General features: G+C 39.5%; 1 protein-coding gene across 1 annotated transcript in view; it reads left to right on the top strand.

The window, feature by feature from the left end:
- The window catches only part of ANO2 (anoctamin 2), a 148,216-nt gene that overhangs the window by 116,668 nt on the left and 18,874 nt on the right, over positions 1 to 12,674 (top strand). The window contains exons 16-19 of the mRNA XM_040062298.1: positions 246 to 447; positions 4,158 to 4,269; positions 5,516 to 5,573; positions 6,424 to 6,524. Of these exons, the coding sequence (XP_039918232.1) occupies positions 246 to 447; positions 4,158 to 4,269; positions 5,516 to 5,573; positions 6,424 to 6,524 (473 nt within the window). The remainder of the gene's footprint in view (positions 1 to 245; positions 448 to 4,157; positions 4,270 to 5,515; positions 5,574 to 6,423; positions 6,525 to 12,674) is intronic.

The following is a 12,674-nucleotide window of genomic DNA, read 5'->3' as shown; positions in this document are numbered from 1 at the left end:
CTCACAAAGAATCTCCTCAATTGAAATATTGACCAGTTTGGAGTCAATCATCCATTTCCTTATGCCTTATTTATGTCCCTGTTTGTTGGAGAGCTTTGAATTCTTGCCTTTTAATTCAAGCACCCACATATCATCACCTTGAACTAAGAAACAACGCCACGACGCCAAGCATGGAACACACCCAACCTTCCAGCCAAAGCTTCTGTTTCCAAGCTGAAGTAATCTGTGTGTTCATTTGTTTGCAGATCATGCTGACGTTTTCAGCGGTATTTGGTGTCATCGTGTATCGAATCACGACAGCAGCGGCCTTGTCCTTCAGCACAAACGAGACAACCAGGTCCAACGTTCGGGTGACCGTGGCTGCCACTGCTGTCATCATTAATCTTGTGGTGGTCCTCATCCTCGATGAAATTTATGGAGCTGTGGCCAAATGGCTGACGGAAATTGGTAAAACTGCCTTGCTGCACTCTTTGTTAATCCTTGTACTGACACGAGGAGGTGCAAGGAGGGTCCAGGAGGGGAATTTCCTCCTGGACAGGGCCAGTGAAAACATTCAGGCTTGTGAAGGTACCTATTTTACAGCTAAGAGCTGCAGAAAGTCAGTGGGCTGTTTAAAAAATGGCTCTGATGAAGTCACACTGATGTTGTTTCCCTGATGAACGTTTTAACTATTCTCTTACTGCTCAAAGGATTTTTTGTTCCATTTTAGGGCATGTCTGGGCTGGAATTTTTAGTAATGATTTCTATTGCAGTTAGTGGTTGGACTTTCAAAATTCATTTTAAACATCAAAATATTGTTGCAAGCCTGGCTATTGATTTCTTTCAAAGGCAAGTCATTCCCTGACTGCTATAGAGATTTAGGCTTGAAGTATTGTTTTGTTATATATATTAGGCTAAAAATGTTTACTAATAGGGGTTTAGGCTGGGGCTTTGTTTTGTTATATAAATTAGACTAAGGATGTTGACTGATAGAGCCTTTACATGAGATTACTCTTAAGACTTCTGTTTCTTCTCAATTTCTCAGAGCACTTTTAAACTCACAAATGAAAACATCTCTTTCAGTCCTATTTTTGGAAGAACATTACAAATTACAGTTTTGCAGCTGTTAGCGGTCCAATCCTGAAATTTGATCCTGTTAGTTTAGATTGAATTCCTAAAGTTTCTGAAAGAAATTAAGACAAAGCAATTAATTTTACAAATTGCCACTTTAGTGAGTTGTTTGGGTTTTGTTTTTTTTTCTGTTTTGTACCAGGCTCTGGGCAGATTGTAACAGGGTTACGCAAATGGACTCTGTTCTAGTGGCATAAATGAGCTCAGGCTCACTGTCCAGAGCAATATTGTACCCAGATTTTCAGCTTTTGTATAAGTGACAGGCTACTAACTGTGTGTGACCTGGTCAATTCTGTCCACTGCACCTGCCCAGGTAAGAAAGGGCACAAATGTTAAGGAATAATACAGGTGTAGGAAGAGTAGGAAAAGATGAAGTTGAGTCTTCTCCAGCAGCTTCTAAGCAGGAACTGGGAAGTACTAGGCACTGCCATGGCCTCTCTTTGGGAAGTACAGGAAGAAAATCTCTCCCTTTGAGTTGTGCACCAGGCTGAACTGTGAAAGAATCAACAATTTACTTGCTGATTATTGTCCCCTTGTCACTTTGCATTTAATTCTAATCTTATCTTTATTAGGGCAGCATTCCCAATGAACCATCAGATGTTTTGTTTAAGAAGGATCCAGTCAGAATAATCTCTAGAGCTGCAAATTACATGAGTTACAAAGTTCATTCAGGAAGCTTTCTCCAGTGCTAGGCTCAGATGCCAAATGTAATCAAAATGTTTTAAAAAATTACAATTCACGCATGCTGATGAAAGTTGCTTAACTTGTGAACTCTCGTTTTGCTGAGAGGAGAAAAACATACTCAATTCTCTTTTCACCCTTCACTTAATCCACAAGCTGAAGAACACACTTGTTGGGCTGAAGGAGTAGCTCTTGACAGCATAAGTTTCTATTCCAACCCCAAGTACACTTGAATCTCTGCTCAGGTGGAAAATACATCTGTAAGCACAAGAATAGCAGTGATAGCAATTATGTTAATCATGGGATCACAGTCATGCACACGCTTCAATACTTCCTCAATCAGTGCCTGCAGGGAAAGAGTGAGAGTTTTGTTGTTATCAATACAGAGAGCTCCTACAGGATGCAGCAGGACTCCTGTGGGCCCAGCAGAGTGGGGCACTGATGAGACACAGCCAAAGTGCAGATGGTATCCTGCTATTCCCAGGAAGAATAGATCATCTTCAGTAATCAGGTGGTGCCAAAGAAGATTTACAGCTAACTTGTAACTCAGAATCACAAAATGGTTTGGGTTGGACAGGACCTTAAAGAATTCCAAGCCCCTGCTCTGGGCAGGGACACCTTCTATCAGACCAGGTGTCTCAGAGCCCCATCCAGCCTGGCCTTGGACACTTCCAGGGATGGGGAATCCACAGCTTCTCCGTGTAACCTGTGCCACAGCCTCAGCACCCTCACAAAGAGAAATTCACTGAGGCCAAGGAAGAACCAGTGAAATGAGGACAAAATCAAAACTACTCGTGTTTGTCCCTTATGAAGGCAGCAGCTCCTTCAGAGAGCTAAGGCCCGTTCTACCCTTAGCTCAGCTCATCCTCCACTTGCAAAGTTCCAGCTGCCCAATTTTGGCATAACAACCCACCACTGAGTGTTTCATTTTTTTGGGATGAGGGAGTTTTCTCTGTTACTAATGCACCTATTCTGGCTGAATGTGTTTCTCATGCATCACGCCCTATGAGCTGGAGGACAAATTCTACACATGCCTCTACTGCTATGGTATAGGAAGTCTGAGGGAGCCTCAGGGACCATATATGGTGTGCAAATGTTCATCCAGAGGCTGAGCTCATCCTTTGGGGGGTTCTCTGTAAGGCAGAGTTTAGGATTTTTCTCCCTCAAATGAAAAGCTGCACTGCTGTTATTTTACATTCCTGCTGCCCTCAGGTTTTGTCTTGTGGAGCTATTTGGTGTATGGGATCACCTACAAATTTTTTGAAGGTTTAATTAAGATTTTTTATACATATGGGTGGGTTATGCCTTAGGGCTCATCAGGTTGTGCACTGATCTTTTACGAAAATGTGGTTGAAAGTATCACAAAGAAAGCCAGGCAGTGAGGGCTCATTAGGCTTTTCTATTCCTTCAGTGCTAAAATAATCATGCTGCTTTTTTAAGAAATTGCCCCCCCAAAAAAACAACAGCAAAGCAAACAGAATACTCAAACTGTGCCTGAAACAAAGCCGTTCAAGTACAGCAGTATTTGTAATGAAATCCTTAAGCCAGAGCTCTGGATCTCCTTATTATTCCACACTTTTTTGTGCCACAGAAGTTCAACCAAGAGTGATAAATTTTATCATAAAATTATCTTCTCTCACATTAGATACAGCTCAGGATGAGCAGAGAAACACAAGAGTTCCACCCATATAAAATCTTTAAAAAAGGATCCTATCATCAGTTTTAAAATCCTGTCTTATACCTGTGTTTTCTGCTACTAGAAAATTTTCACAGAAATTGAAAATAAATCTGGGAACAGAGTCAATGAGTACTGAAAATATTTAAACCAAGAAATCTTGAAATACAGAACATATATAGTGAATTGTTAGTAGAAATGTGCCTATTTTGCACTAAATTCACTTAATACTTAATTATTCTAAAGTGTATTTAGTCTTGTGTCAAACAAATCAACAACCTCACCACAGAAATGAAGGCTTGTGGACTGTAAGTTAAGGATACTTTAAAGGTGATTTTTTTCTGGTTGAAAGTCTTTGTACTTTGCTTTCAGCATTCCTCAATTGAGAATATGAATGCTTTGTTATTTTAGTTGTGGAACTGGGTAACTGATATACTCATGTATGTTAATATCCATATATACAGCAAAATAATTTTTACTTCTTTTGCTTTGTGGGATTGAATATCTCTGGAAATCAGGACTTAGTGACAGACCTAGTGGCTTCGGTACAAACTAAAGGTACAGATAACATAAGCCCAAAATTTGAAGTTTGTTTTGTTTGTTTTGTATGTGTTTGGGGATTAAGGGATTATTATATACTTACTGATTCAGTTCTCTGATTTGCCTTTTTTTTTTTTTTTTTCCTCCCCAGAAATACCAAAAACAGAGAAAACCTTTGAGGAAAGAGTGATTTTGAAAACATTCCTACTGAAGTTTCTGAATTCTTATGCCTCAATCTTTTATGTTGCTTTTTTTAAAGGAAGGTAGGCTAAATATCCTTTACATATATGTATTTCTGTATATGCATTTTTATGTATGTGTCTATATTAGTGGATCTGTGTTTAAAAAGGAGCACAAAGGCCTGGGATTGGTCATCTTTGCCAGGTCTGAAAAAAATGTCATTGACAGGTTTATCTAAAGTTAATAATTAATTTCAGTTTTAAAAACAGTTTTGTTTTTACAATGAATGGTGGTGCTTACAGGCCTTAACTTTCCACAGTTTAGCAAATTTTCCTTAAAGCATCATTCAGCATCGAAAGGTCTTCCTGATTCATTTAAAGTTACAGAACTCTTTTTTTCTACTACTTTCTCATTATTTTGCATTATTCTCCGGTATCAAATTAAGAAATAGTTACAGTCCACTGTCAAATGAAGTGATTCACCAAAAAGCTAATTCAGCTGTCCTGCTAAATAAGTGTGACTTCCTATGGACTCAGAATCCTTGTCTTTTGGGACCCAGTCATCCACATGCTTTTGAATGGGAAGCATAAAATGATTCTTTGCTAAAACTTTGGCAAAAAAATGTTTAAAACATCCTCTGGATTCTGTTTCCTACCATTTTTCTCTTCCTTTTGGGGGCTGTAAAGTTTGTTAATCTCTGCTCTTTACTAATCCTATCCAGCACCTTACATTTGAGGATTAATGATGCATTTTGCCAGCGGTTGCGAATGTTGTAAGACACCAATGAAAAAAGTCACCAAATTCTCTCTTTTTTGACCATATCTTCGTGTTGTATGGTTAGAATAAAATCAATATAATTGTTTCTCCTATAGAATTAAGTCAATATCATCCTTTCTCTTCTGGTGTAGCCAGAAGACTCTTGTTTGTGTATAGATGTGTAAATAATTTCATTCAGGAAGTTATACACGTGTGAGAGAATGTGAATTAGGATGTGTGTTCCCAAGTGTATTTGCCATCACTAATCAAGTGAAGGGGTTTATTATTACATTGTTTTAGCACTGAAAAATATTTTATTAAAATTATTTTATCCAGATATAGTAGAAAACCATTTGTAGAGGCCTATTACTTTGAAATAATCAAAGCTGAATAGGTGCTGAGCCCTTGAAAATTCATGTTGAAGAAGCTATTTCTGAAATATTTTAGGTAATACAAATGAATAATCTTGCTTTCAAAGTTTACTCATTTTTGTGTTTTTAGATTAAATCATGGTGTCAAAATTAGCTTGTTTTTCTGTTTTTATACTAGTTTATATATTATTATTGCTTTCAGGTTTGTTGGGCGTCCTGGTCGTTATGTGTATATGTTTGAAGGTTATAGGATGGAAGAGGTAAGTACATATGAAATTCAAATTAAAAATAAAATCCTTTACACAAAGAAATACGTGTACAGCATTCAGTGAACTACAAACAACAGGGGAAAAAATAGAAAACACATGTTAAAACAAGAGGTTAAATCTTCAACTTGAATTGGCAAAACCCAGGATTTCCGTCTAAGGCAACTTCATATTCTTTCTTTCTGCAGATTTCACTATTTCATGGTCTATCTTAGGTGAAGCTTCACCATTTCTATGCTTTACAACTCGGAACTAAGGCACAAACATTCCATGGTTTAGTTGAGGCCCTCGGGAAGCATGAATCTGGCTTCCCATTCTGCAGATTGCTGGAACCTTGGCAATTTTAATAGCTTAAAAACCTGGAGCCATTTTGTGCTAAACCTATTAGCATCTTTCTTTAAAAAAAAAAAATCCCTCATGGGGCAGATTGCTGTGGATATTCCCTTGAAAGCTGAGATGTACTCAAGGTTTGACAATAAAGCTGACATAAAAGTCTTCGCAAGATTGAAGGTTTTCTCCTCCCCTGGGAGATATCAGGTTGGAAGAGTATTGGTGATCCTGCATTATGTTTATTACATTGATTATATAGTAAATATTTTTAAAGAAAATATAAGAGCCCCAGGGCACAGTGAGTTGTTTCAGAGCTCTGCATATTTTCCATAATGCAGTTTTATGAGTGGAGATGAAACACCTTGTCAAGCACAGATTTGCAGGGATCGATGAGCTCCATGATCCCACACAAATTGGTGGCAGGGACAGTGGGGACATGGAGACACTGGGAGCCCTCCCAAGGTGGTATTTTTAAATTAATCCCTTCACACTCTCTGGTTTTGTGTAATTGCAGTGTGCTCCAGGAGGGTGTCTGATGGAACTCTGCATTCAGCTGAGCATCATCATGCTTGGAAAGCAACTGATTCAAAACAATCTCTTTGAAATTGGAATCCCGTACGTATCCTGGCCTTTTCTGTTGTGGGTTATTCCTATGTCACAGTAAATCAAAGGCTTGTTCCTTATTCAGCTAAATGGGACTTTTGCCACTGTCTTCAGTGGGTTCTAATTGAATGTGATGATAAATCACATTTTTGGTAGTCGTGGAATGATCTGGTTGTATTTTATGTTGAATAATTGGCCATATCTTCACTAAATGACTTAAAGAAAATGATGGAATACATGAAATAATTGATTTAAATTAATTTTAGAAACCAGGGAAAACAGGCAAGATATGATAGATCTCCCGGGAAGTTTCAGAGAAGCTCTAAGGACAGCAGCATTGAATACAAATTAACACAAAGTGGAGGAGAGATAGCTTGGGGGAAAGCAATAGCCCATAAAAGATGTTAAAATCTATTACCTGATCTATGACTATTTTATGGGTTTAGGGATGAAATCCACACATTTCAAAGGTGCCTTTATGTCATTCTGTGATGATGCAGGAGTGAGCAGAGACTTTGCCTTTCTGCCACAGGCTGCTTCTGTGCTCAGTCCCCTGCTCCAAATACAGCAGGAAAACTCTCCCTGTCTCTCACCAGTGCCAAGGGGATCTTCAGGCACTGGGAATCCACTGAGAAAGTCCTGCTCCTGCCTCTTGGGAGGTTTGCTTCATGGTGGCAGTGGCCTGTGAAATGTTGGAGATGAAGAGTCCGTTTTAGACATCTCAGCTGCACTGAAATGAGGCAGAATATTCCAGCTCTGGTGTCAGCAGCTTTTAGGTCACATCCATAAGGCCATGAAGATGGTAACTAGAAATCAAGAGGAGCAATTCTTAAAAGATATGAAATATATTTCAAATGAGCCATTTTCCTCCCTTTCCTCAGCAAGAACCCTTTCTTTTTCTTTTTCTCACAAGGAATTTAAATAGAGAGAGAGAAAAAAATTCCCAAACAAATCAGATGTAGATTATGGATGGTTTCATTATTCTTGTGTCAAAGTTCAATAGGGAGGCCTGTTTTCTGTCTGCATCTCATTGAGTTTACATTTTATTTTGAGAAATTGTGGTAAATCATTCCCAAAATATCTGACATGTTGAAGGCTTAAAGCTTTCTCAGTGTAAACCTGCTGTAATTTGTTCCTTGTCTTCCAAAAACTTACTGCTACTGGACTTTTTTAATGGGGATTTTATGATGTTACAAATGCTGTATTTATTGGTTTTGACTTATGAAAGCATGGGCTGATCCAGTCCAAACAGAAAGTCATGTCCAATTATTTTTCATTTCCCTGCCTTCAGTGCAAGAATGTGATAATTTCATGCCGTTTTTCTTCCTCAGATCTGCTCCCCCACCCTTCAGCCAACAAGCTGTCATGGCCTCAATTTTCAAAACTGTTTAAAAACAAATATACTTTCATCCTCTCCTTCCTAGATAAATACCTCATTTCAGTCACAGTGCTATCTTGTCATCCTGGAATAAATATATCTGTTTTTCCTTTGCTTGCCTGCATTTCCAAGAAAATCATGTGCGTATCTGTAGGGCTTGGCCCTTCTCCTTGGACCTGTTTGCACAAGAAGAATCATTGAACATTTAATTAAATCAGAGTTAGCCTTCTATTCCTGCATGGACCTCTGTACTGGTTTGGGCTGGATCCATAGGGGTACCAGCAGCTGCATTTTACAGCCCCCCTTGTCTTGTGCCTCTTTGGAGAGGCTGAGAATTGGAGTGAATAACTCAGATTCTTCCATTGGCTCCCTGTATTTTCACTGTGGGCAGAGTCCAGGCGTTGCTACAAACGTTCTCCATATGGAGAGACAGTAGGGGATATCATAAATGGTGATTTACTTCTCAGAATCTGGTGCTGTCCCCTGCACATCTGTATGAAAGCACCTCTATGCAGAGTTATCTGATGACACTCATCAACAAAGTTTTCTTCCTCACTGAAATCTAAGGATTTGCAGATTTTTTTTCCCCCCCAGGAAACCTTTTGATTTCATTCACCAGAAGACCCTAGGCATTTTATTTGATTTGCAGAAATCACAAATCCAATTTTCTTCTCTTTCTCCTCAAAAAATACTGCTAAGTAGATGATAAAGTAAGTTTGCAAGCAACACTCATCCTTTATGTTCCTAGAACCCCAGATTGGAAAGAATTGGAAAGCATCTTTCCATGTCTTCCATGGTCAGTACTGGGTGAGGAGGGAAACTTGAGATGGCAGCCCTGCAATTTTGGGGGTCATGGAGGACACATCCTTGCTTTTCCCTTCAATGTTTCTGTAGAAACTGCTGACACAGCTATGATAGATGTAACTGCTGGTCTCCTAAACCTTGTGTGATTTTTTTTTTTTTTTTTTAAATTTCTGCACCCAGAAATAGCAAACCAGCTAGGTAAATGCAACAAGATTTGAATTATAGAAAGCTAAGCCCTTTTGAACTGAAATGTGTGTTCTGTGGGGCTGGAATTCACAAGTTTAACAGATGTAAATATGCCACAGTTCACTCAGATGTGTCACATACCATCATTCTTTTACTGTTGCCACAGGAATTGACCCTAAAAGGCTGCAGGGCTTGAAAGCCTTAACCCAGAGTTCTTTTAAGACCCTTTTTATTCAGTTCTGGTTTTTTTCTGAACTTATTGGAAAAAAAAAATCCATGTGGTTATTTTATTACACTCCGTCTTTGACCTTGGTGCTAAACCCTTAGGGTGAAATCCTGGCCCTATTGAAGTGAACAGCAAAACTATTGAATTTAGTGAGGCCATGATTGTGGCCCTTTTATTCAGCATCAATTTCCATCACTTCCTTCAAAATATACTTAAATATGCTGGACGAGAATACCAGGAGTTAATAAAATCCATTTGAAGACACCCCTTCACAGCTATTATCTCTTATGTTGTTTTTCACTTTTAGTAAATTATTCTTAATTAAAGTTTTGGGGGATTTTGTTGTTGTTGTTGTTTTCCTCTGATTGAGAAACCAATAAACCCATAACACAACTGAAACTCCTGTATAATCCAGGATATCTGAGTGTGCCAAGACAGAAAGCATGGCTGTACCAAAAATTTGTGGGAGAACAAGAAATTTAGATTCTTTTGCTCTCCCCCGCCTCCTTTTTGCACCTGTGAATGTGAGAAGGTGTTTCTTTATGTGAACAGACTGTAAGGATATGACTGAAAGAAAGCCTGGATCTTCAGTGTACCTTCCCAAGAGCAAGAAAGAAAATTACAGGCAAGGACACAAGAGTCTGGGTCACTGCTCTTCCTTTTCTGCAGATACAAGTGCTCCAGCTACTCAACCTAAGAATCTTTTCTGTTCGGCTTTCTCCTTGCATCTTTTTCTATTATCCTACAGATCAAAAAGCATCAACTGGAAGGAGAGCCTTAAAAAAACCCGTCTGTTATAAATAGTCCTTTGTCCCTGACAGCTGGATTCTCAGGGCTTTCTGTCTTTTTGTGTAAAACCTCCACATGCATCTGTCCTAGCAAGTATTCACAGAATCATGGAATCACAGAATGGTTTGGTCTGGAAGGAACCTTAAAGACCTCCCAGTTCCAACTCTGTGCCACGGGCAGGGACACATTCCACTGTCCCAAGTTGCTCAGAGCCCGATCCAGCCTGGCCTGGGACACTTCCAGGGATGGGGCAGCCACAGCTGCTCTGGGAAACCTGTGCCAGGGCCTCAGCACCCTCACAGGGAAGAATTTCTTCCCAATGTCTCATGTAAACCTGCTCTCTGTCAGTGTGAAGCCATTCCCCTTTTTCCTGGACTCCATCCCTTGTCAATAGCCTCTCTCCATCTTTCCCATAGGTTCCCTTCAGGCATTGGAAGGCTCAGTTAATTCCCTTGGAGTCTTCTTTTTCCAAGCTGAACAATCCCAGTTGTACAGCCAGTGAAGATGCAAACACTTGTGCCAGCAAAACAATTTTCCTGCATCTGTCCTCTTTCAAGCTGCCCTCCAAATGCCCCACCTCTTCAGCCTCTATCCATTCTACTCTGTCTCACTCCACAAATTTCTCATTTTTCTGAAGTCATCCTCATTCTTTCCTCTAGATGCCCCAAATCCAGCTGCTCCTTCTTACTGTATCAATAGAGAAACTGTTGAATCATCGCTCTGATTTTTCAAAAGGAGCCTTCAGCTAATCACCATATGCTTACAGCCCAGCCAGCATCACTTGGAGCTTGATTTCTCTCTTTTCATCATATTTTTCTTTCTCAAAAGCTTCAGGGTTATTGACAGGTGGAGCTGTAGTGATTTTATGCTCACTTCAGATGCTTGTTAACTTGCATAATGCAGTGCTCATTGGTTATGCTGGGAATTACAATCAGCATAATTCAACAATGTTCCCCATCTCTCACCTAACACAATAATTTGGTGCCATTCCCCTGTGAGAAGCTGCACTGTCATTTTTAACTGCTCTAAATGCAGCCTGACAAAAACCTGTTGATTTTCTTTCCCTCTCATCCTGCATTTATTCTTCTCACATGCTGTTCAGTCTCCTTAAGGATGCACCTTGCTTTTTGACATTCCTTGGCAAGAGAATCATAAATAATGGCTGTTCTACAGCTCTAGAGTTTTCCCTCTTTGCCCAGATCTGTGTGACCACACAGATCTGCAGGGATCAAACTTACCTCTTCCTCACTGTGGGGAGCTGCCTGGCAGGAACAAATCAGAAGTTAAAAGACCTCTTATTCTGTCAATCGTCCTTAAAAATGTTCATCAGGGTAATTAAGAAACCGGTTTCAAACAAAGGCATTTAAAAAGCATACTCAGTTTTAGCATCACAATCATAAGTACAGATAGAGTGTTCTGCAAAACTCATTTTCATTGCCCTATTGCTGTGTGGCTGGAGAATAACACTCTGCAAATCCCTCTTCTCTGTTCCTTTAACTTTCTGACACATTTCTGCTTGGTCTCAAACTTCACATGCTTGGATATGACACAAAGGTACTTTTTTTTTTTGGTGGAAAATTTGAAATAATTGGTTTGGCTTGCTTCCAGTCAGCTGATCTTTCAAAAAATACATAAAAAGAAGCATACAGACACTCTTCGAAGCTGAACTCCAAATGGTTAAAGGTACTGTTCCTCATGCCTGGCTTAGAGATAACCAGATGAAAAATTAATAATTATTCCGAGCTACTGAGCCCTGGATTTGGTGTATTCCCAAATAAACATTAAAAACAACAACAATTGTTTTAGTTACTGGGTTCTCAGGGGAGGTGTGTATATGCATTAGACTCCAGAACTGGATTCTGTGGTTCTGTAGCTGAAGGATTAGATCACACATACACAGATTTCACATCTAAACACACCCAAATTTTAGCTCAGATGCTGCTGTGCTGTGACAATGAGATGATCTTCACTCTCATCTGCCCACAGAAGTGTGAGAGACATTTATAGCTTGTGTCATTTCACTGGAAGAGAAATCAGCATTGGTTGAACTTATTGTTTACTATCCTCTGAGAGTCCCTCACATTAGGAGATTAATTGGGATATGTTGGAAGAGCATCCTGGGAAATCTTTGATTATTTAAAATCCTGCCCCAGCCTCCTACCCTCTGAAGGCTACATCACCTCTGTCTCAGACAGGTTCCCTTGGCTGCCATAAAGGCAGAGGGGTAGAAAGGGAATTTTAGTGTCTTGAAATGACTAAGTTTGAATGATGTAGAAGGTAAATGTCTTTGTAAGGATTCATCTAATTCTGTCCTGTGAAGCATTTTAAATTTACCACTACCCTTTAATTGAAACTGTGTAATCTGGGTACTAGTAATGCCAAAGTACTGATGATGTTATCATCAGAATTGTGAGTTACATCTTCCTTTCACTTCAAACAAAAGCTGGAGTTATCCTTTGATTTTTGAAACATTATGACTCAGGATCTGAAAGGGCTTGATGCAATCTAGACCTGTTTGATGAGTGTCTTCTAATCCCCAATTCCTCCATACTGGTGATGAAATGGAATGGGTCCTGTAAACACTGGTAGGTAAAGAAATTCCTCAGTCACTGTGGGAATACAGTGACCCCATGGCTCAGTGTAAATTTGGGAATGAAGCAATAAACCCACACAGCAAAGCCTTTATTGTGTTTGCCAGCTTTTGTTCCTCAGCCTTGCCCTGCTACTGAAGTCAGGGTCCGGGAAAGTGCTTCTGCTTCACTGGAGGTCCAAAGGAAAA

Source organism: Hirundo rustica, chromosome 4 (assembly GCF_015227805.2).
Source record: "Hirundo rustica isolate bHirRus1 chromosome 4, bHirRus1.pri.v3, whole genome shotgun sequence".
In the NCBI taxonomy this organism is placed as follows: domain Eukaryota; kingdom Metazoa; phylum Chordata; class Aves; order Passeriformes; family Hirundinidae; genus Hirundo; species Hirundo rustica.
This window is presented reverse-complemented; position numbering and strand designations above follow the sequence as displayed.